General features: G+C 36.3%; 1 protein-coding gene across 3 annotated transcripts in view; it reads right to left on the reverse strand.

Annotated features, from left to right (window-relative positions):
- Nucleotides 1–1,647: 1,647 nt before the first annotated feature.
- The window catches only part of LOC116756443 (MOB-like protein phocein), a 48,072-nt gene continuing 24,386 nt past the window's right edge, over nucleotides 1,648–25,333 (reverse strand). For 2 of the 3 annotated variants that reach the window (XM_032636776.1, XM_032636774.1), the window contains 6 exons: nucleotides 23,029–23,129; nucleotides 19,267–19,309; nucleotides 18,993–19,079; nucleotides 13,663–13,742; nucleotides 12,189–12,300; nucleotides 1,648–12,058 (listed from right to left, as the gene is read on the reverse strand). In XM_032636776.1, the coding sequence (XP_032492667.1) occupies nucleotides 11,927–12,058; nucleotides 12,189–12,300; nucleotides 13,663–13,742; nucleotides 18,993–19,079; nucleotides 19,267–19,309; nucleotides 23,029–23,129 (555 nt within the window). In that variant the 3' untranslated portion in view covers nucleotides 1,648–11,926. The remainder of the gene's footprint in view (nucleotides 12,059–12,188; nucleotides 12,301–13,662; nucleotides 13,743–18,992; nucleotides 19,080–19,266; nucleotides 19,310–23,028; nucleotides 23,130–25,333) is intronic. The other variant, XM_032636773.1, reaches the window with a different exon arrangement.

Here is a 25,333-nt window from a genome sequence, read left to right on the forward strand (position 1 = left end):
TATAGAAGCAGGAGGCAGGGCTGTGGTGAGTCCAAATCACAACTATCATCTCCAAATCATTTGTTTTATCAGGAGCAGGTGTTTGTATATTTGACTGTAAATATACCAGTTGCATTTTCATTTCTTTCATTCTGGAACAGCTAAGGAACTGTCTCTTTTCCCAGCCTTTCCTCACTACCTTAACTCCTCGCTACCATTCCCTCTAGGCTAGAAGGACTGTGGCTCTTTCAGCGTTAAGACTAAAAAGGATTTCCTTCTCTCAACTCCTCATGGCCCCAGCAGTCGCCTGTATGGAAAGACTAAATTTCAAGTGAGCACTGAAATGGAGTGGTGCTAGCAATGGGGAGAGTCTATAACTAAGCATTTTAATTCAAAATACACTGGTGGGTATGTAGGAAAACCAGCTAAATGCAAACCAGCTAAATGCAAACCATCAGAACCATTTAAATAATATTAATTATAGCAATTTATCATACCTTGAGAGCGAGTTTTACTTGTGCAATAGCCCGAAGTTTATAGAGCCAGTTCTGACAAATGATTATACATAAACATAAGATGACCAGTGGTGAGTTTCTTGGTTTTATTTTTGCCTCATGTATCTCAGACTTGGAAGCTGAAGAAACCAGCAATCAGGAAATGCCAATGTTGCAGACCAAGAAAACCCTAAGAAAAGCCTAGCAAGACAGCACATATTTAGACAATAACTGTTCTACTCCAGCCAAACACCACCACAGAAAAACCTGTGACCTCACCTAGACCTACACCAGCACAGACTGAGTGGAAAGCCTAGATTTCCACCCTCACAGGGCTATACCAAAGGGGCCCAACACCGCGGCCAGGGTGGTGTCAGAGAAAAACAGTAGGGAACTGGGGATTTCATCCCCGCGGGCCAGTCAGAGGCTCCCCACCTCACTGCACAGAGTTAGTGGAGGTCATGTAAGAAGTCTGGACTTCACCCCCATCCGTCGTTGTTGTATACCTAGACAGCAGCTTCAAAGGAAAATCAGTTCTGGTAAAATGGTAACATTTTTTTTCTTTAACTTCCTTTACCTGTTGAGTCATTTCCCTGCAAAACAGTATCTCAATTGTTGAAAATGAAGTTCCAAAGTGTACACTAAGGCATAAAAGGTCAGTGAAGCAAACCAATAAGAAATGGAAATCAAGTTATTCTTATCTTCTCATCAAAAATGTAATCACTAAATAAAACAGCTGGGGGAATTAGGAGATTTGCCTACATGGAAAAAAGTTTGAATTGACCCTCCATGTTTCAATCAAGTGTTCACTCTCTCCTCCCAGTTAATCACTGCTGTCTGAGCCACCAGGAGACCTGACTCTGGGCGGACTAGCCAAGAACCACCCACACGGACACCTGGGAAATCTGAAGTCCAGGCTTTCCAATGTAAGAATTTCTTTGGTTGGTTATGCAGAAAAACTGTTAAATACATTTCAACTCCTTTGTGTCTTAATGGGGATACTAATCCTCAGGGACAGAGTCGTTTCCAACATGTTAAAGTTTCAAAAGTAGAACCACTCACATCATTGTAATAGATGTGGTTAGTAAAATGACTTTTTATTTAACACAAGAGAATATAGCATGTCTTCTAATTTCAGTAAATTAATAGAAAACTGAGACACACCAAATTTGGATATTTTACTTACATTTCCTTTATTCTTTCTCAGACTATAGGCATAGTTGAATGTTTATACAGCACACACAAAAAGTGGGTTTTAACATTTCAATATTTTTTCCTGTAAACATTAGTTCCTTAGCCACATGTCATTCTTCTGAATTTGTTCTTTTGGGAAACCATGTGACTCAAGATTTTTCTCCTTGTCTAACCCCCTCCAAAAGTATTAGTTAAGAGTCCATTTTTTAAAACTTCCAGCTTTATGGTATAGCTGCAGACTGACATTTTACGTATGTTTCTCCCTTTTTTCCCACCTCTTCATGTAAAGAGCTACTGCCACGGACTTGAGTTAAAATGAATGGGATTCATACCTTATTCCAAAATATCTTACAGATGAATTAAAAGTTAAATATAAAAAACAAAACTATAAAAATACTGTAATAATATATGAGCAAATATTTAGAGCATAATTCAAAACCCAGAAGCCATAAAGGAAAAGACTGTGTAAATACTAAGACTACACATTTAAAACCTGCACACAGAAAAACACTCCATTAACATCATCAAAAGGTAAACAAAAAATTGTAATCAAGAAATGATCAAATAACAAAGGGCTAATATTCTAAGTATACAAAGGATGTTAATAAAAAACAGATGTACAACCTAGTAGAAAAAATTGCAAATGACACAAATAGGTAGTTTATTTAAAAGTCTTTTTTTTTTTTTTTTTTTGGCCACCCCGCACGGCTTACAGGATCTTAGTTCCCCAACCAGGGATTGAACCCAGGCCCTCAGCAGTGAGAGCGCAGAGTCCTAACCAATGGACCGCCAGGGAATTCCCAAGTAGCTTATTTTAAAAAGAAACATAAACAACCAATAAACATGCCCTGGTTTAAACTCACTAATAAAAAATTGCAAAACAACAAAAAAAGAAAATGCCTTTTTTTTGTTTTAAATTGGGTTAGCAGTTTTCAAAAGATTGCTAATACCCAATGTGGGCCAGTGTGTGCAGCCCGGAGGAGAGCAGCCTTCTTATAACCAAGAAATAGCCGTGAGGAAGGTGGCCATGCCCCAAGGATGGTGGGATGGAAAGTCAGGAAGAGCCTGGGACACCAATGAAGGACCCTGGAGCCACTGCACAAGCCCAGGACTGCTGACCTCTGGCCTTGTTACAAAGAAAAGCAAAACCTTATTTGGTTAAGCCATTCCATTCCAACACATGCTGCCTAACACAACCCTACTCAACATAAGAATTAAAGAAGTCTCCCAAGCATAGGTAGCAGGCAATGTTCAGAAACATATGAAATAGCAGATCAAAACAGAGAAGCCTGAGCTTTGGAGCCAGGACTGAGTGCAGACCCTGGCCCTGCTACTTGTTCCTGTGGACACTGAACAGCTACTTTGAAGCTCAGTTTACTTATGTGTAAAATGGGGATAGAAACAAACAAATTGAATCGTATGAGGATTTAGTGCAATTATGTGGGAAATGTACCACAGTTCCTGACACCTGGTTAGGTGCTCAAGAAACTGAAACCATTATTTTTTTTCACAAGGTCCAGTTTTAAGTTCGCAAAGTTCTTTTTAGTGAGGTGAACAATCCTGTTTGGGGAAACTCCAGAACAAATACAGGGCATCTTTTAAATATGAATATAACAGCTAAAGATTTAAATATATGTCTACGTGGTAAATCAAAAGATTCACCACTACTTTGCCAAGTACATTAGGTAGTTCACAGGGTCTCCAGAAGAGCCAGAGACCCAAGACCGGATGCTAAGCAGCCATTATGTCTACGGAAGACCATGCTGCTACCTCTACAGGTACAGATCATGTTAAAGGCAGATATCCCAAATAAAAGGCAGAGGAGGGAGGATATATTTTAAGAATGCTTTTTAGTTTTCAGCGTTCAGTCTCTTGTCAGTGATGAAACCCTCCTCCTGAAACAGATTCCCTGTGAGAAGACACAGGTTCACTCTCTCACCCATTCGTTCCTTTAACAAATATTTCTTAACTCTTGGTCAGTCTTGCACTTATGGAATCAATAAGCTAACGGAGGAGAAAGATAGTGCATGAACAGTAATAGAAATAATTATGTAATTATAGTTGATGTAAATACTCATAGGAAGCAAAGTTTGCTAGGAGGGCATATAACAGATGAACCTAATATATTCAAGGTCAGGGAAGGCTTCCCTGAGCAAATGATATTTGATAAATAATAATATTCTAGTAATAGATTGTGTTTGTGTTATAAAATTATAAACAGATCATTTTAGTGAATTTTTTAAAAACACTTATTTAGGCTGCTCCGGGTCTTAGTTTTGGCACGCGGAATCTTCACTGCAGCATGCGGACTTCTTAGTTGCGGCATGCATGTAGGACCTAGTTCCCTGACCAGGGATCGAACCGGGTCCCCCACATTGGGAGTGCAGTCCTACCCACTGGACCACCAGGGAAGTCCCATAAGCAGATCATTTTAAACTTTAGGACCTATGAACTTCTCAGGGGTGCCCCAAAATATTTGAGACCTGTTAAAAAATACATTGGGGCTTCCTTGGTGGCGCAGTGGTTGAGAGTCCGCCTGCCGATGCAGGGGACACGGGTTTGTGCCCCGGTCCAGGAAGATCCCACATGCCGCGGAGCGGCTGGGCCCGTGAGCCATGGCCGCTGAGCCTGCGCGTCCGGAACCTGTGCTCCGCAACGGGAGAGGCCACAACAGTGAGAGGCCCCCGTACCGCAAAAAACAAACAGACAAACAAAAAAAATAAATAAAAAATACATTGGCTCCAAAATATGAAAACTGCCAAACTGAAATATTTAAATAGCTGTAATAAACGTAATATATATAAAAACGTTATTTCCCTTCATATTCATAAAAATCTCATTAACTTTGAACGTAACTTGTAGATTAACTTTTCTCACTTCCAAGGCATATGTGATGATGGATGAGAAACACAGCCAATTGTAAACTAAGTGACCAATGGCGAGACAAATTCTTAAAATCAATTACAAAAAGCTGTTCAAATTTATATTTTTTAATATACAAATAATATTTAATGTGAAATGGGGATACATTTTAATATATTTGGTCTTATGTGGGGGTGGACTCTACTGCCCACAAAGGTCTGAAAATTGTCTGGTTTTAAGGTCTTGGGAAGCTCGGGGCAAAGCATCTCAAACCTCAAACCTTGCAGAGCAGCAAATGGTGTGCCAGGACCTGAGTGAGATTGGGGGTACAGATGGGCTCTTACCAGTAGATCTAGGGTGTCACAGGCATTGGGAGAGAGTAGGAAATAGGGAACTCAAAGATGAAAAATTCTTCTTCTGTAGGTCGAGAGAACATCTGCATCAGGAGAAATCTATCCTATCTGTCGCTCTCCACCTGGCCTCCCTTTCACCATCATCACTGCCTTTCTAGGTCACATCTTGGCCCCTTTTCGCACTCCATTCTGATTCTACACGAGTAATGATTTTTAATTCTCAGTGAGTATATGAGCCCTTGAATCTTACACATGAGTGGAGTCTGCAGAGTACAGAGGAAATGATATCTTGGGTTTGCAGGGCTTTGACAGCCAGAAAGACACATTTGAGAGGCCTCTCCTTCTGACACTTAAGACCTCACTTCATAGACTGTGGCCTCTCCTAACACCCCAGAAATGTGACACCAATCAATATGGTCACATTTTAATTGGTATTATCCTGCTAAATCTGAGCTTCCCACTCTGTACTGATGGATTCTTCCCATAGTGATTGCTCTATATCTGGGAACTGGTATTTAATTAAAATAACAAGGACTTAGTCTCTACCCTTGCCCTAAAAGTTGGCATCTTATTCAGAAATAGCAAACCCCACTCATTCCAGCCATAATACCCTCACCAACAACTAAGCTCATTTTGCCATGCACCATAACATTTCCCCTGCCCCAAGCAATGCTTGAAAAAACCCTCTCCTCCTAATGCCTGCAAATCATCACCAAGTTATTTTAAATCCTTTTGTATTAACACATTTAACTATGTTCAGATAATCAAAATAACTACACATAAATACAGCACTAAACAAAAACCTTCATTAATTACTAAATAGACAGGTTGTGAATATAGCTTAGAAAAAACTTATTAATGTGAATAAGCAAAACGGATGTGTTCACAGATGTTGTTGCCAAGACTTAACAGCTTCTCTAACTAGATATGACATTAATATAAGCCATTATTATAAAACACAATTTATATGTTATCCAGTGAAAATTTTTTAACTTTTTAGAGACAGTTTTCACAAAGTTAACACTAAAATGTAGAATTGAAGAACTAAAAATTGTAAGATATTCCAAATTTAGTTAGGAAGAAATTGAAAATCTATAGTTAAAGATGTACTTTTCTAAAGCTAATTCCTCTCCTTTTAAGGTCACAAACATCACATTTTCCTTCTCCAGTAGTCTCATGAACAGTGCTCTAACAGCTCTTCTAGAAAGCTGTTACCTAAAGTTTATTTTCTAATTTGCATCCAAAATCATACTCCTTAAAATGTTTCATCTTCCATCTCTTCTACTCTGCCTTTCACAAACTGGTAAGCAAGGTTTCTGAACCACAGAATGATCAGTTCTATGAGTCAACTAAAAGATCATGCCAAAAATTTAGCTATCAATGGATCAATACAAGGATGTAGTTAATGGTAAGCTACAGAAAATGATTTCAAGTTCAACTTTTTCAATCAGAGACTTAAATCAAGCATGTGTGACTGGGAGGCATAAAGAAGTAGATAACATGCAGGAAATAAAAAGAACCACCATCAGAGTAAAAATTAAGTCCATAGCATGCAGAACTTTTTGACATTAACAATATGAATTCAAGAAGACTGCTGTGGTAGGCTGAATAAAGGCCCCCTAAGACAAATATGCTACTTTATATGGCAAAAGGGACTTTGCAAATATGATTAATGATTTTATTTTTTTAATATTTATTTATTTGGCTGCACTAGGTCTTAGTTGCAGCATGTGGAATCTAGTTCCCGGTCTAGGGATAGAACCCGGCCCCCCTGCTTTGGGAGTGTGGAGTTTTAATCATTGGTCCACCAGGGAAGCCCCTGATAAATGATCTTGAGATGGGGAAATTAGCCTGGATTATCCAGGTGGGCATAATGATGCAATCACAAGCATCCCTAATTAGAGAGGTGGAGAGAGCTAGCACTACAGAAGAGAAGGCAATAAGATTATGGAAGTAGAGACTGGAATGATGGGGCCACAAGTCAAATAATACCAGCAGCCACCAGCAACTAAAAGAGGCAAGGAACACATTTCCCCTGGAGCCTCCAGAAAGAGATGGGAACTTAATTTTAGCCCAGTAAAACTTATTTTGAGCTTCTGACCTCAAGAACTGTAAGAGAATAAAGCTGTATTGCTTGAAGTCGCTAAGTCTGTGGTAATTTACTAGAGCAGACACTGAAAACTAATATCATCAATAATATGGTTCTCAATAATCAGAATCCAAGATCTGCATTTTTTTGTAAAGTGTTTTTTCTTTTTTAAAAAAATATTTATGTATTTGTCTGCACTGGGTCTTAATTGCAGCATGTGGGATCTAGTTTCCTGACCAGGGATCGAACCCGGGCCCCCTGCATTGGGAGCACAGTCTTAACCGCTGGACCAGCAGGGAAGTCCCTGTAAAATGTTTAAAAATATAAAAGCACCAAATATTTTTTAAGTGATTTAAATACTAATCGAAATCAAGGCAAGAACAATTTCTCTCTATAAATATACACCAGGTTTTAAAACATGATGACTTTTTTTTTTTTTTTTTTGTGGTACATGGGCCTCACTGTTGTGGCCTCTCCCGTTGCCGAGCACAGGCTCCGGACGCGCAGGCTCAGCGGCCATGGCTCACGGGCCCAGCCGCTCCGCGGCATGTGGGATCTTCCCGGACTGGGGCACGAACCCGTGTCCCCTGCATCGGCAGGTGTACTCTCAACCACTGCGCCACCAGGGAAGCCCCATGATGACATTTTTTAGGGGAGTTAAATAAGGATTTACCCTCAAAAAAGATTCTTTTGAATTTCTGGAATTGGGTGAAGGGGCTATCTCATTGCTAGTGCAATAACGACCATACCCAATGTTTCCTCTTCTCCGGGGTTGTCTTGTTCCTTGGACTCCCCTCAATCTATCTCTGAGGGAGGTAGGGGAAATAGGAGCACAAAATCCTATCATTCCTACTTCATTTAACCCCTTTTAGAACAAGGTATAAAGCATTTTTGTTGTTTTTACAGAAACTAACATTTTCTTCTAGACACTAATAAGTAAAACCAAAAATATTAAGATCAGCAAATGCTTACAAAGATGTAGAAAATTCTTTTACATAAAGTATCATATTAAATGAGAATGTTTCTTTGACATTGTTACAAAAAAAGCCAGAGAAAATCCTATTATCTGTGACAAACTACATTTTTTTTTGTTTTGTTTTTTTTGCGGTGCGCGGGCCTCTCACTGTTGTGGTCTCTCCCGTTGCCAAGCACAGGCTCCGGACTCGCAGGCTCAGCAGCCATGGCTCACGGGCCCAGCCGCTCCGCGGCATGTGGGATCCTCCCGGACCGGGGCACGAACCGCGTCCCCTGCATCGGCAGGCAGACTCTCAACCACTGCACCACCAGGGAAGCCCCAAACTACAATTTTTAAGTGAAGATTTACAATTTTTATATAAGATACAGATGGCTTTCATAAGGTCCACTCAAAATAAAGTGGCAAATACACTATTTATGGAATTATAAACTACTTTTACCAAGGTTTATAGCAGAAGTCCAGATCAGGATAAAATGCTGATTTCATTTAAAAATGAATAAATATTTTACTAATTTTTGAATGGTGATGCTGTAATTAATCATGGACTCTATCTGACATTAACATTTGACATACTATCTTCATAGATACAAGTTCAGGATGTCAGCTGTATTTCTCTTTTGGAAATTTGGGTTATTATGAAAACTCAGTAATCTCTTTGCTTAATTACAATAGGTTCTCACACTTGATATAAAGCGTTGCGTACTATAAAAAGAAATGTAAATAGCAGAAAAAAATCAAATAAATGAAGTATTGTAATTAGATTCTTAGCCCAGAGAAAATATCCATGCATCCCCAAATGTTAGAAGTGAGGCTCCTAATTAAACCTTTTAGATGAGTAATCTAACCCACTAGTGAATTCACTTGGTAGTTATCTGGTTTTATAGTGTACCCTGCACTAATAATGCATATTTTTTCAGAAAAAAAATTTGGATGTTTTGACAACCTCAAATAAATTGCTAAACATGTTGTACCGATACATCCATAGTTCTGCTTAGTGAACAATTAGCTGCATTCAAAAAATGAAAATCTTTCATGCCTAGCATGGAAGAACTATACCAAGAAACCTTTAGTACATTCAAGAAGTAGCTAAAAAATGAAGTATACAAAATGTAGCATTTAACTGTGCAATAAAATTATAGGAAGCCTGTAGGAAAAACTAGGGCAGAGTACCCAGGGGAAAGTTAATTAGTTCTATTACAATGAATTTGACATCAGTCAGTAAATGTGTTTGAGACCGTAATACAGTTCTTGCTAACAATGCAATTAATCATAGACTTTAAATTTTATGCTGATATTAAGTTAAAATTTTAGGGAACGCGTTAAAAATTTAGGGAACTCCCTGACAGTCCAGTGGCTGGGACTCTGCACTTTCACTGCCAAGGGCCCGGGTTCAGTCCCAGGTTGGGGAACTAGGATCCCACAGGCTGGGTGGAACAGCCAAAAACAAAAAACAAAAAAATCCACAAATATATATATATAACTGAGAAACTTGTTTCTAGAAATACAAATTTAACACCTCAAGTCAGAGAAAAGAAAATGTACACACACAAAAGAATTGTAATACCCATGGGAACATAAATTATTAAAAATCAGCTACTTTCCCAGATATGGTAGGGGAAAAAGAATGAGTCAACTATATGAATCAAAATAATTTTATAAAAAGAAAATTTTAACTTCTGGATCTATACTGGGTAATCCAAACAAAAAGTGGAGCCTAACTTCCTTATTGCACAGAACTGTGAGTTTTCTATTCCCCCCTTCTTAGAACACTTACTTCATAAATCAAAGGTCTGCCAGGCTAATCGGTTTTTTTAATACCACCTAAGTACATACATGTATATTTTCAAAATTCTGTAATCAGTATTAAGGAAAAACAGTAACTGTTTCATTTAGGTCTTACCTAATGAAGTGAGTCAACTTTACAGTGCAAGAGTATGAATGAGATATCAGTATGAATACAAAAGCAAGACTACAAACTGATGCTTTCTTTGGGGGATTTTTTTTTATGATCAATTCCAAACACACAGTACAGGGAAGATGGAATGAGTAAGAAAAAAATCATATTTTATTCCCCTAGTAACACCGAGTTATATTATTCAAAATATGTTTCAAAGTATTTAGCCAGATCACCAATCCCAGCCACTGCCTTAGTTCAAATGTTCACTAAGAAAATAGTCAAGCAACAGAAATCCATTGTGAGACTTTGTCTAGAGAGAACAGCTACATTATACTATATATAATTTATTAACTTAGTAGTTTAGTCTCCCAATATTTAGCAAGTTTGTGTGAAAATTACTATTCCCACTGGTTCATAGTAACATTAATATAAATGCATCATTTCAAAGTCAATATTCTTTTCACTGTGAACATAAAACTTCTTCAAAGTTAGTTATGGGTTGGGGTAATGACTGGCTGCTGGGATAGCATTGTTCAAAGCCAAATATACTGGCAGGATTGGAAGGCATAAATATATATACAAACTCTCAGGACGGTACTGTTTTCCACATTTTTGCTGTACATACTTGTCTCATAATATGGTATAAATTATTTCCTCCAATTTGAAAAAAAAATCAAGATGACTACATTTTAATCTTCATTTGAAAATAACCCACTCAAATGAAAAAGAAGTTCCTTTGTTAATTCTGTTCAAAAGATGGATTTAAATATTTTCTTCACTACATGTACAATTTTTTTTTTTACCCTTAGTGCCTTGTTACAACCAGTTTAGCAATTAAGACCTCCAGTGCTTTTGTAAAAAATTGCATTCAGTAGGTAAGACTGTAAAATCTACAGTTGAAGCCTTCTTAAGACGCTGAATTATAACAAAATCCAAAAAACGTATGAGCGTTCAGCAATACCTTTGGAACCTGTGAATTATTGCAAAAAATCTTACATGTGCATATAATTCAAACATAAACTTTGTGGGGAAGGGGTATAAAATAAATACTACAATATTTTTCAACTCTATTTAAGTGCTGCCTAGATGGTTAGAAGAAAAGATTAATATTACTAATAGTAAGAGTCAAACTATTTTAAAGACTGTTCTCCAAGTAGTTAGAACAATTTCACAAAGCAAAGATAAGCACGAGCCTATGCCAGTACATTTTTTCCTGTAGTGTAATTGCTAATATGAGGTATAATCTGTAGGCAATTAATACAAATATAAATAGGTATAAGCCACCACTAAATCACAGTCTGGTGAAAAGCTTCTCAGCTAATGTACTTTGGGGAGAGAGTTAAGGGAAATGAAGAGAAGGGAAGGACAGGGCAGGTTTCCAGTGGAAACATCAATTACACGCTTTTATCGTTATCATCTTGTATGTAACAGTCCACTGAACAGAAAGATAAATCCTTTCCAAGTATGCTGGTCTAGAATATACTTTATGTAGCATAGTAAGATTATTTAAGTATTACTAATGCTTCATTTGCATTTATATTTGGACATACACATAATCATATATATATATCAAAAAGTATAAACAGAATTTAAAAACACTTTTATCTCACTTTGGAAAACTTAACAGTTAAGACTGAACTATGTGCTACAGAATTTTCTAGAATATCAAAACTCAGGTATAAAACCAAAGGAAAACATTACTATCTCTTTAGTAAATGGCTTGTGTGAAACCTCAAGCTCACTCATCTTTTTCATAGATGTGTTTATTTGATGAGGATTGTGATCCAATGATTGTTTAGCAGCAATTTTACCAAACTGTAAATTCTTTTATTAACGGGCATTATAAACAGATAATACTAATCTTATTTAAAAACGATGAGTGCCACACCAGTGAATATACAGCTCATGAATAACTTAAAAAGTATTTCCCATTTTAAAAGGCAACACTCAGCATACAAAAACCTATACTAAACAAAGAAGCTATAATATGGATACGTGATTGATGTGTCTAAAATGATATATATACAGTACATAATTAATGTTAATTATGTGATCAGTACATTTTTTTCTATATGATTCCCTTCATGCTTCGCTTTCCCCAGAAACTGAATTCTGAACTTCTTCTTCTAAAATTGGTACAATCAGGTTATCCTTGGACATCAAATTATATTTCATCACAAATTTAGTAAACCGATGACACAAAAATGTTTCATTCTGTAGAGAGGGAAAAAAAATATGTCATTTCAATTTACTACTCAAAACCAAATAAATGAGACATAATATCAACATTTATTATTGTCATTCTGATAAGAACGTATCAGGACAATTAGTGAAATATACTTACTTCATATTCATCAAATATCTGCCGGTGATGAAAATAAGCATGTGAAAATATTCTGTAAATCCTACGGCATACTGATCCTAGTTTTGCTACAGATGATTCCTTTATGCTAACCCTAGAAATAGATAAGAAATCATAGATTTATAGAGCTGGACAGATCTTAGGAACAGTATAGTCCAATCTTCTCAATTCACAAGTGCAGAAACTGACACCAGGGAAAGTAAGTGACCAGTCCAGGTCACAGCACTAGTAAGTGGCAAGGGCAGGACTAAAACCCCTGTTCTTCACTCCTGGGGCAGTGCTCTTTCTACCTAACCACACTGCCCAAGAAATTCAGTATTATAGCTCTGAAACTTTGTTAAAGTTTAATGCAATTAAAACAAATCCTGATAAAACAAAACTTACTAAAATATATGTTTATGACATTAACACTCTGTCCACTAGAGCTAATTAAAACTACTGAAAGAATTATTGTTTTATTCTACAGAATTCAATTCTTTTTCGTGTGTGTGTGAGAAATAAAAACTACCTACGTATTTCTGATTTTTAAAAAAATGTACATAGGATACCAAGGCAAAAACTGTTATTTTTTACCTATTTTATATGAACTCTTTAAAGTCAGTGATATTGGGGAAAAGTCTCCAAATCTATCCACCTGGTAATAAATATCTTAATAGAATAAAAGGCCAGTCACAAACCTCACCAATAATATATTACAGTATGCACACACTTCCTCTCAGATCTTAAAAATCTGAAGGCAAGGATAAGGACTCCTTCAAAAATAAGCAGTCCCAACAGAGAAGAGACTGGTGGTTGCCAAGGGGGAGGAGATTAGGAGAGGGATGGATTGGGAGTTTGGGATTAGCAGATGCAAACTGGTATATATAGAATGGATAAACAACAAGGTCCTACTCTATAGCACAGGGAACTATATTCAATATCCTGTGATAAACCATAATGGAAAAGAATATGAAAAAGAATGTATATATATGTATAACTGAGTCACTTTGCTATACAGCAGTAATTAATACAACATTGTAAATCAACTATACAATTAAAAAATACTCTAGAAATACATAGAACATACTTAGAAAAAAATATATAAGCAGTCCAACTTAGGAAAATCTGCTCTTTAGGCATGCTAAGAGGATGCCTCTCCCTACCACAGAGATTCAAGTAAGCAAGTGTGTAAAACTCCCAACTCTAAAGCATGAAGGGAGAGCCCTGGAAAATGACGCACAGCAGCAGGAACTGAACTGGCCTGTGAGATTCAGGAGCTGAGTCCTGATGCCTTTAGTTTAATCACAATCTTAATTTCAAAACTTGAATAATTCTGAACAAGTCAAAAATATAATAGGTTAAAAAAAACAGTTTAAAGAATACAATGTATTAACAAGCAAACTAGTTTTAGTTTTAAAAACAGCAATCTTTAAAATTAAATCCAAAAAGTTTAGCACCATGTTTAAGTTTTGTTTACCTGCTGGGAAAATATTTATTGCTATTCAGAAGACATGCAGCACCATCAAGTGTGTGTCTAGTATAGTCTATAGCAGGACACTATAAAAGAAAGGATATAAAAATGCATCAACAAAGAGCTCTACCTCTAAAATTAGATATATTATTACTTACGCGTCTTATTCCAAAAACCCTGAGCATAGTCTAAGAAAAAGTTCCTTACAATATCAGAATGACTGTAAAATTCAATGTTATGTCAATAAATAAGGCTTTATTATCCCCTTCAACTATAATACCTGGCTTCTAGAAAATAAGTGAATCAGTCCCCCAATTTCTCACTCTCAATATTGTACCTAGAAGAAAACAATGCTTAGAGCTGGGAAGAACACCTGATTATCTAATCTAACCCTCTGGCTATGAGGAAACTGAGGCTGATCAGTTTGCAGAATATGCACAGGTTTCTTGCCAGATCTTAGAAGTCTATAGGCAAAGGTAAGGAATACTTCAAAAAACAAGCAGTCCAACTTAGGAAAGTCTGCTTTTTAGGCATGCTGTCTAAGAGGAGGCTGACTCTGTAACGACAGAGATTCAAGTAAGCAAGCATGCAAATATCCCAACTCTGAAGCATGACAGGGAGAACCCCTGAAGAATGATGCACAGCAACAGGGACTACCCTTGACTATTGGTCAATGACTTATGCAAGATGATACAGTTAGGAAGAAGGACTTAAAAACCATAACCCAGATACCCCGATTCCTAGTCCACTGATTTATACTTTACCAAGTGGCCCAGCAGCCTCTTTCACTTCACAAATACCTCCAGAGATCACTGCCTCCTTACATCTTAAAAAGCATGCCTTATTATGTTGCTGGTACCCTGTTACCAATCTAGCAGCTCTCTCAAAAATTTTCTTCCTTTGCAATTTAATACGAAATCTGAAGTTCCTTTATATTTTAATAAACCTGTCTTAGTACTATTTCATTTATCAGAAACAATGAAACCTATTTGTCTCATGGCAAATCAGCAAACCTATTAAAGGAAAAATAAAACTATAAAGTAATTCTCTTTCAGTTCTTCTGAAGGCAGAGAGGGAGAAGCATCAAAAGAAAGGAAGACTGAGAATGAACCAGGGAACGAAGAAGGAAAAAATAAACTAGAGAAAGAAATAAAAATGACTCTAGTTCTACCTAGTAATTAGAATATTTTTCAACTGTTGGGAATGAAACTGGTGTTTAAAAATGCAGTAACTACTAAATATGGCTTAGTATAGAACATGGCAAATACATAAAGATTATCTAAACCAAAAAAAAAGTATTTTTCTAACTATACATCCACAGGAATTTATAGCTAGTAGACTCACTGCCTAAAATAGGAACATGAGCAGTATTTACTGAAAAAAGTATCTTTCTCCATATATATGATTACAGGTGACTTGGTCAAAAACAAATATCCCAAGTCACTGTGTTTCTCATTCATATTGGTCATTTGGGTGTACCATGGGACACTTTTACAACCTTTAAGTCAGCATGGAAGCTACATATTTAATTTAAAAATTTCTAGGGACTTCCCTGGTGGCGCAGTGGTTAAGAATCCACCTGTCAATGCAGGAGACACGGGTTCGAGCCCAGGTCTGGGAAGATCCCACATGCCACGGAGCAACTAAGCCCAAGTGCCACAACTACTGAAGCCTGCGCACCTAGAGCCCACGATCCACAACAAGAGAAGCTACCGCAATGAGAAGCCTGTGCACCGCGATGAAGAGGAGCCCCTGCTCGCTGCAACTAGAGAAAGCCCGCGCACAGCAACGAAGACCCAACACAACCAAAAATAAATTAAATAAATAAATATATTAAAAAATAAATAAAGTGAGAATAATGCATCTTTACTATTTGCCAAAATGAAACTAGCTTTTTGGATTCAGTTTCCTAATTGGAATTATCACATCATTTACTATACTATGTAGCCAATTTCAGTGAATTATCAATGAAACTGCTATGATTTTCCCAGACGTAAAATGATACACAACCTTAACACTGCTTCAATTTATTAACTCAAAAAAAGTAACACCATGAGTGAAGTCAGTCTTAAAAAATAAGTACTACTAGCTTAGGTATCAGATATTTCTTATTTTGGAGAATTTGCCTTTTCAAACAAAAGAACATAAAATATTGATTTTTCAACTAGAGAATTACCTGTCTTTAAGCCTTAGAGGTCTGTCAATATAATGATCACCTAAAGGTCTATAATCCTACGGCACAGGCCTAACTTAACTATTTTCAATGAGTCAATGTCAAGCAAAAACTAATTACTACAGATTAAAAGGGAATGCAGATCAATAGAAATGCAATGCATAGTTTAAACAAACCAGTTGTAAACGACACTTTTGAGACAACTAAGGAAAACTGAATGTGTACTAGGTGTTAGATAACATGAAGGAATTATTTAAAACAAAAAATGTTCTCTAAAAATTGCTACTTCCTATACTCTCGCCTTGACAAAAACTAAATAAGGAGAAAATAACATGAATAAGTTTTTCAAGGTAAGACCAATTATGGAGAGGAAAATCATTATGGTAGGTTTCAAATAAGTAGTAAGAAATATTAATGAAATGTAGAGAAAAAATATTGACCTATAAAGTTCAAAAGTAACATTTCTACTTGACAGACTAAGAATCAACTAGTACTCACCAACAGTTATTCCTATCAAAAGACATTAAGACTAAACCAAAAATCTGAACTAGTGCATCTCATCCATTACACACCATATGACAGGTGTCACACCATATGGCAGGTGTTATTCTGTCATAGCCAGTGAATCATAAGTTCTAGCCCATTCAATTGTCCAATTATGAAAAATGATACTACACAAATGGAAAGATACACTGTGTTCATGGATTGTAAGAATTATTACTGTTAAAATGACTGTACTACCAAAGGCAATCTACATATTCAAAGTAATCCTTATCAAAATACCTATGGCATTTTTCACAGAACTAAAACAAATAATGTTAAAATTTGTATGGAAACACAAAAGACCCCAAATAGCTAAAACGATCTTAAGAAAGAACAACAAAGCTGGAGATATCAGGTGCCCTGATTTGAATCTATATTACAAATCTACAGTAATCAAAACACTATGGTACAGGCACAAAAATAGACATATAGATCAATGGAACAGAATAGAGAGCCCACACTTACATGGTCAATTATCTATTACAAAAGAGGCAATACATAATGGGGAAAAGAGAGCCTCTTCAATAAATGGTGCTGGGAAAACTGGACAGCTACATGCAAAAGAGTCAAACTGGATGACTTTCTCACACCATATACAAAACTAAACTCAAACTGTATTTAAGACTTAAATGTGAGGTGGGAAACCATAAAACTCCTAGAAGAAAACATAGGCAATACACTCTTTGACAACCAGATTAAAAAATGGGCAGAAGATCTGAATAGACATTTTCCCAAAGAAGACATACAGATAGCCAACAGACACAGGAAAAGATGCTCAACATCACTAATCATCAGGGAAATGCAAATCAAACCACAATGAGATAACAACTCACACTTGCCAAAAAGACTATTATTGGGGACTTCCCTGGTGGTCCAGTGGTTGAGAATCCATCTTGCAATGCAGGGGATGCTGGTTCAATCCCTGGTTGGGGAACTAAGATCCCACATGCCGTGGGGCAACTAAGCCTGCCACCACAACTACAGAGTCCATGTGCTCTGAAGCCCACACACCACAGCTACAGAGCTTGTGCGCTCTGGAGCCCGCGTGCCACAACTAGAGAGCCCGCATGCTGCAACTACTGAGCCTACACACTCTGGAGCCTGTGCACCACAACTAGAGAGAAGCCCACACACAGCAACAAAGAGCCCACGCGCCACAACAAATGATCCTACTTGCCACAACTAAGACCCGATGCAGCCAAAAAATAAATAAGTAAATAAATATTTTAAAAAAAAGACTATTATCAGGCTTCCCTGGTGGAGCAGTGGTTAAGAATCCACCTGCCAACGCAGGGGACATGGGTTCCAGCCCTGGTCTGGAAGATCCCGCATGCCGTGGAGGCAACTAAGCCCATGTACCACACTACTGAGCCTGCACTCTGGAGCCTGTGAGGCCACAACTACTGAGCCCATGTGCCACAACTACTGAAGCCTGTGTGCCTAGAGCCCGTGCTCTGCAACAAGAGAAGCCACCACAATGAGAAGCCCACACAATGCAACAAAGAGTAGCTCCCACTTGCCGCAACTGGAGAAAGCCCGCACGCAGCAACGAAGACCCAATGCAGCCATAAATAAATAAATAATTTTTTAAAAAGATGACTATTATCAAAAAGACACAATTGGCTATACTCCAATATAAAATAAAAAGTTAAAAAAAAAAGACTTAAAAAAAAAGACAACAAATTAGTACTGATGAGGAGAAATGGGAACCCTCACGCACTGTTGGAGGGAATGTAAATTGATACCACTATGGAAAACAGGATGGCAGTTCCTCAAAACATTAAAAATGGAACTGCCATATGAGCCAGCAATTCACTCCTGGGTATTTTTCCAAAGAAAACAAAAACACTAATTCGAACAGATATATGCACTCCCATGTTCACTGCAGCATTACTTACAGTAGCCAAGATATGGAAGCAACTTAAGTGTCCACTGATTAGATGAAAAGATAAGGAATATGTGGTATGTATACACACTAGCATAAAAAAGAATGAAATTTTGCCATTTGTGACAACATGGATGGACCTAGAGGCTACTAAGCTAAGTGAAATAAGTCAGACAGAGAAAGACAAATACCATATGATTTCACTTATACGTGGAATCTAAAAAACAAGACAAATGAACAAACAACAAAACAGAAGCAGAGTCATAGACATAGAGAACAAAGGTGGTTGCCAGAGGGAAGGTAGGAGGAGTGAAATAGGTAAGGAAGATTAAGAGGTATAAACTTCCAATTACAAAATGAATGAGTCACACGGATGAAATGTACAACATGAAGAATACTCTCAATACTATTGTAATAATTTTGTATGGTGACAGATGGTAACTAAACTTATCATGGTGACCATTTTGCAATGTACAGAAATATCGAATCACTATGTCATACACCTGAAACTAACACAGTGTAGGTCAATGATAATTTCAATTAAAAATTTTTAAAAAGATACTAATCACAAGAAACCCTAAAGTAGCACTGTACCAACGACCTTGCAGCAAAGAACTCTAAATCAAAGGGCAAAATAAACAGTGACCTAAAAACTCAAAAAATTTGTCTACCACCATCTTAAAGAGATTTAGGTTATGATGATTTTATTAGTCATTCTATTTCATAAATTCTCACCTCTTTTGGCGTTTTATGAGCTGCACAAAGAAAAATCCATTGTTCAGTTGCTGTCATCTGAGTGCATGTATCTGGATGGCATTCACTCTGTTAAAATAGTTACATTTATTAATATGTAAAATAATAATGAAAAAGTTTATCATCTGAGTTGCTACATTTCATGTAAAATTCTAGAATAATTAAAAATTTGGGTAAGTCTTTGTAAGCACATTAATTTACAAAAACAGAAAAAAAATCAGAACTTTTCAATTATAGCTTTAACTTAAAATATTACCTGAAGTTTGACAGCAAGTCCATTTAGCTCAAGACAGAATTGCCTAAAAATGTAAATATATAAATGAAAAGTCTTATCCTCCATATTATTTTTAGAATATTATTGTAAAAAACAGAATCCCATCAGTACCATTCTTCCTCCATCATCATCATTATCAACACCGCCTGAACTTACATGGCACATTCCTTACAAAGACATACAGATTAGTAAACGAAACCCAAAACTAACAACCCTAACAGTAATGTTCAATATCAGAGTTCAGTGAGTTGATTACTGTTACACACTGGAAACTGGTACAATTTTTTTGAGAAATACTTTGAAAATATTTACCAAGACTCTTACAAAGTATATATATTTTTAACTAAGTCATTCTCCTAAGAATCTATTCTAATGAAATAATCAGAACTGCAATGCAGACATATGTATAAAGATGTTCACTGAAACTATATACATAAAAAATTTCTTTGAAACATTATAAATGATTAGCAATTGGAGAGTAGTGAAATGTTGGTATTACATAAACATACAAAGGATATATACTTATATCACAGTAAGATTCCAGTTATGTAAAAATTCATGTGTGTGTACATATCTGTATACAGATAATCAGAAGAAAGACTAGACATTTTATATTCCTATACATTATACAGGTTTTATTCTGATTACAAACAACATGCTCCTTCTAAAAACTCCAAACAGGACCAAATACAAAATATAAAACAGGAAAGTCCTCCGTACTTCCATGACCTCTTCCCAAAAGATAGTTATTGTTTACATGCAAATCTGATTTTCTCTGGATAGATTAAAATATATTGGAATCATATCATACACAATTTCATAACTTGCTTTTTCATCACTTAATAGATCTTGGGCATTTTTTCATGACTTACTTTCCCTCTAAAATTGCCAAACTGAGAATTATAAAGCCTAGAATAATGCTTGGATTGTTCCTACAATAGTTAAGTGCTCAAGAAATATTTTTGAATAAATGAAAATGAAGCAAATTATATGACATTTAGATCATTTTTATACAGACTTGCTATTTGATATGAAAAGACAATTAATCCTTTATGTCATAAAGATACTTTATGTTGTCAAAGTACTGAATGTGTTCCCCTCTAAAAATCTATCAAATTAATCACTATGTTCCCCATCAAACAAATGAATACGCTTTGGTTCCACAAATATGCAAGGCTAAAACCTATAATTAGAAGATAAAAGAGAGTTCCAAAGAAAAATAAAAAACCCAAAACACTGCACATATGTGAAAGGAAAACTATATTTATTTATTTATTTATTTATAAACATACATTAAAATAGAAGAAAGCGAAGTAAAAACAAGGGTCAAATTTTCAGTTGTCTATAACTGTACTTCCTTTCCAGATGCCTAATAATGCTGTTCTTAGATTATACAAATAACACTATTTCTGAATCACCACATAGTCCTCTACTGCCCCATATCTGTAAGTTGCATGTTATGTGTTTCTGAGTTGTTTTCTACTAAGTGGTAATAAAGACAGGTGGTGATAAACAAGTTTCTCATCTAGTCCAACCTACTTATGGCCAACAGGAAAATTAAGCTAACTGATTTGGCAGTGCTATAGGTACAATCTGTGGCAAATAGTGCAAACCTAACAGCTTCAAGTTAATTCAGTATAGGACTAACACACATAGTTATGCAGCTGAAAAGACAAGCCAGAGCTGAAATCTAGTCTACACTCTAGTCACTAAGCCATGCATACTAGCATGGGATTACAGCCACTCAGAGGAAGGGGCATCTTTTCCTAATTACAAATATTCAGTAGGGAGTAGTGGGAGATTTGACTGAGGTCATGATTCAATTCCCATTAACATCATAATATAATCAACTGCATTAATCAGTAACAGCAAGTATTAAGCCTCAAATCAGTAACATTAAGCACATGCAAAAAAAAATCAAACTGCTTTTAAAACTCTTCTTGGTCAACTATAAAGATGTATACACTATAATAAAGAGACAAAAGAATATATATGTCATATATAATACATAAATTTACAAAATAAAAAAGTGGGTTAATATCAAAAAACCCAAAAGTAATAACAATAGCACCAGGACAAATGGAATATGAATAAGAAAGATTTTACAAGTTTTGTATAATGCATATTTCATAGTCTAAGTTAAATAGGGAGGAAAATGTCTTTCTTAGATCTGAAATAAAAACCTTGTAAATTAAAATTGGGCTTCCCTGGTGGCACGGTGGTTGAGAGTCCACCTGCTGATGCAGGCGACACGGGTTCGTGCCCCGGTCCGGAAGGATCCCACATGCCGCGGAGCGGCTAGGTCCGTGAGCCATGGCTGCTGAGTCTGCACGTCCGGAGCCTGTGCTCCGCAATGGGAGAGGCCACAACAGTGAGAGGCCCACGTAACGCAATAAATAAATAAATAAATAAATAAAACGAACCCTCACTTTTTAGGAATTATGCTTACAGTGAAAAAAACACACTTGCTTATTTTCATCATTAATCCCATAGGTAAGGAAGTAGTTATTTTCAAAGCTGATTTAAAAAAGACAGAGGATATATTATACTAAAGTGCTCTCTATATTTATAAGAATGGCATAACATCTACATACTCATGCTTTCAATTATCATACATCGAGATGTATTAAAAAAAAAAAAAACTCGATCAAGTAGTCAAGTGACTTGCCCAAGAAAATGGCAGATTACAAAGAAGTCTCAGCATCCTGAAACTGCTGAAAGGTTATGACAAGACACTGTCTTAACAATATCTAGACAAGCCTATAGCATCAAAACAAAAACAACAGAAAAAGTACCTTGTCTACAAATTGAGGCACTCATCACAGGAAATGTGGTCTAATTTATTCAGGAAAAGTCATATCTCTACTCCACCTTATTATCTAAAAATCAACTCAAAGTAACAAACTCTGATGAACACGTATCTCATACAACACCCTCTATTTTTAATGTATCAACTCATCCTAGCTCCCATTTACAATGGAAAGTTTATAACTTCAAGAAATAACCTAGTAGCTTCAGAATACAAGTGCTTCTAAAGTTAACTCATGATTCATTAGAAATCAATTTTCTCATTCAAAGGATATTATGAAAAGCTCTAAACTTCTTACTTCAGGATTATAATTAATCTCCATTTACCAAACAAAAGACTGGAAGTTCACACTAGTTACCAGGTAACTCGTCAGCTACCAAGTCTAGACTAGGACCTCTAGAGAGAAATAAAGTAGATGAATAGTAGGTAGTAGAAATGAGTAAGCACATGGAAATAATGCATCTGTGATTAAATGATGTAATTAAGGAAAACCATGTAAAAAGATAATAAGGCCCAAATCCATAAATATAGAAAACAATGAGTAAATAACAATGTTGAAAACTTTATAACTTAAAAACGTAAAAGCTTTAGAACTTTGCTTTTTGGTCTGTAGTTAACTAATTTATGATTCATAATCATCATTAATATTAAAGGTTATTTTTTTTTTTTTTTTTTTTTTTTTTTGCGGTACGCGGGCCTCTTACTGTTGTGGCCTCTCCCGTTGCGGAGCACAGGCCCCGGATGCGCAGCCCCAGCGGCCATGGCTCACGGGCCCAGCCGCTCCGCGGCATGTGGGATCTTCCCGGACTGGGGCACGAACCCATGTCCCCTGCATTGGCAGGCGGACTCTCAACCACTGCGCCACCAGGGAAGCCCAAGGTTATTTTTTACTACTAGGAGTACTATTACTATTTTGATACATAATAAAGACCTACCTTAAATGTTCATACTTCCATACACCTTCATCTTGGCCTTCAGGTGGTTCAAGAATTTTGTCAATATTGGAACAATCTGCTCTTATGTTCTGTTGAATATACTACAAACAAAGAAGTTCTTACAGTTAATTAAAATATACTACATGGTAAATCTTATGAGAGTTATTATTGTTTAATGGGTACAGAGTTTCAGTTGGGGAAGATGAAAAAGTTCTGGAGATGGAGGTGGTAATGGTTGCACAACAATGTGAATGTACTTAATGCCACAGAATCGTACACTTAAAAATGGCAAAAATGATAAATTTATGTTATATATATTTTACCACAATAAGAAAAAGCAGAGTAAACACCGAACAAGAAAATCCAAAGAAATCCATGCCCAGAGGTAATCAAACTGACAAAAACTAAAGATAAAGAAGCCAGTGGGTGTGTGTGTGTGTGTGTGTGTGTGTGTGTGTGTAAAGAATCCAGCGAAAAGAGACAAATGACCTATAGAAAAAGGATTCAAATGAGTGCAGCTTTCTCACCAGAAAACACAGATGACAGGAGGAAATGGCAGAACACGTTTAAAGTGCTGAAAGAAAAGAAATGTCAACCTCTGTATCTAGCAAAAATACCCTTTAGGAATGAAGATAAAGATATTTTCAGATGAAAGAAAACTACGGAGGTTTACTGAGCTCTGCCCACCAGAGCAACAACCAACTCTACCCACCACCAGTACCCGCCATTAGGAAGCTTACATATATTTAAGTGATATATTTAAAGTGATGAAAGGGAAGCAACTACAACCAAGATTACTCTACCCAGCAAGGATCTCATTCAGATTCAATGGAGAAATGAAAAGCTTTACAGACAAGCAAAAGCTAAGAGAATTCAGCACCAACAAACCAGCTCTACAACAAATGCTAAAGGAACTTCTCTAAGTGGGAAATGCAAGAGAAGAAAAGGACCTACAAAAACAAACCCATAACAATTAAGAAAATGGTGCAGGAACATACATATCGATAATTACCTTAAACGTGAATGGATTAAATGATCTAACCAAAAGACACAGGCTCACTGAATGGATACAGAAAAAAGACCCATATATATGATGTCTACAAGAGACCCACTTCAGACCTAGGGACACATACAGACTGAAAGTGAAGGAATGGAAAAAAATATTCCATGCAAATAGAAATCAAACAAAGCTGGAATAGCAATACTCATATCAGATAAGATAGACTTTAAAATAAAGAATGTTACAAGAGACAAGGAAGGACACTATATAATGATCAAGGGATCAACTTTAGAAGAAGATATAACAGTTATAAACATATATGCACCCAACATAGGAGCACCTCAATACATAAGGCAACTGCTAACAGCCATAAAAGAGGAAATCGACAGTAACACAATAATAGCTGGGAACTTTAACACCTTACTTACACCAATGGACAGATCATGCAAACAGGAAATTAATATGGAAACACAAGCTGTAAGTGATACAATACACCAGATTTAACTGATATTTATAGGACATTCCATCCAAAAACAGCAGATTACATTTTCTTCTCAAGTGTACACAGAACATTCTCCAGAACAGATCACATCTTGGGTCACAAATCAAGCCTCGGTAAATTTAAGAAAATTCAAATCATATCAAGCATCTTTTCCAACCACAACGCTATGAGATTAGAAATCAATTACAGGGAAAAAAACTTTAAAAACTCAATACATGGAGGCTAAACAATACGTTACTAAATAACCAAGAGATCACTGAACAAATCAAAGAGGAAATCAGAAAATACCTAGAGACAAATTACAATGAAAACACGACAATCCAAAACCTATGGGATGCAGTAAAAGCAGTTCTAAGAGGGAAGTTTATAGCAATACAAGCCTACCTCAAGAAACAAGAAAAATCTCAAACAAACAATCTAACCTTACACCTAAAGGAACTAGAGAAAGAAGAACAAACAAAACCCAAAGTTCGTAGAAGGAAAGAAATCACAAAGATCAGAGTAGAAATAAATGAAATAGAAACAAAGAAAACAATAGCAAAGATCAATAAAACTAAAAACTGGTTCCTTGAGATGATAAACAAAATTGATAAACCTTTAGCAAGACTCATCAAGAATAAGAGGGAGAGGACTCAAATCAATAAAATTAGAAATGAAAAAGGACAAGTTACAACAGACACCACAGAAATACAAAGCATCCTAAGAGACTACTACAAGCAACTCTATGCCAATTAAATGGACAACCTGGAAGGAATGGACAAATTTTTAGAAAGGTATAACCTTCCAAGACTGAACCAGGAAGA

The sequence above is a fragment of the Phocoena sinus genome, chromosome 7, assembly GCF_008692025.1.
Source record: "Phocoena sinus isolate mPhoSin1 chromosome 7, mPhoSin1.pri, whole genome shotgun sequence".
In the NCBI taxonomy this organism is placed as follows: domain Eukaryota; kingdom Metazoa; phylum Chordata; class Mammalia; order Artiodactyla; family Phocoenidae; genus Phocoena; species Phocoena sinus.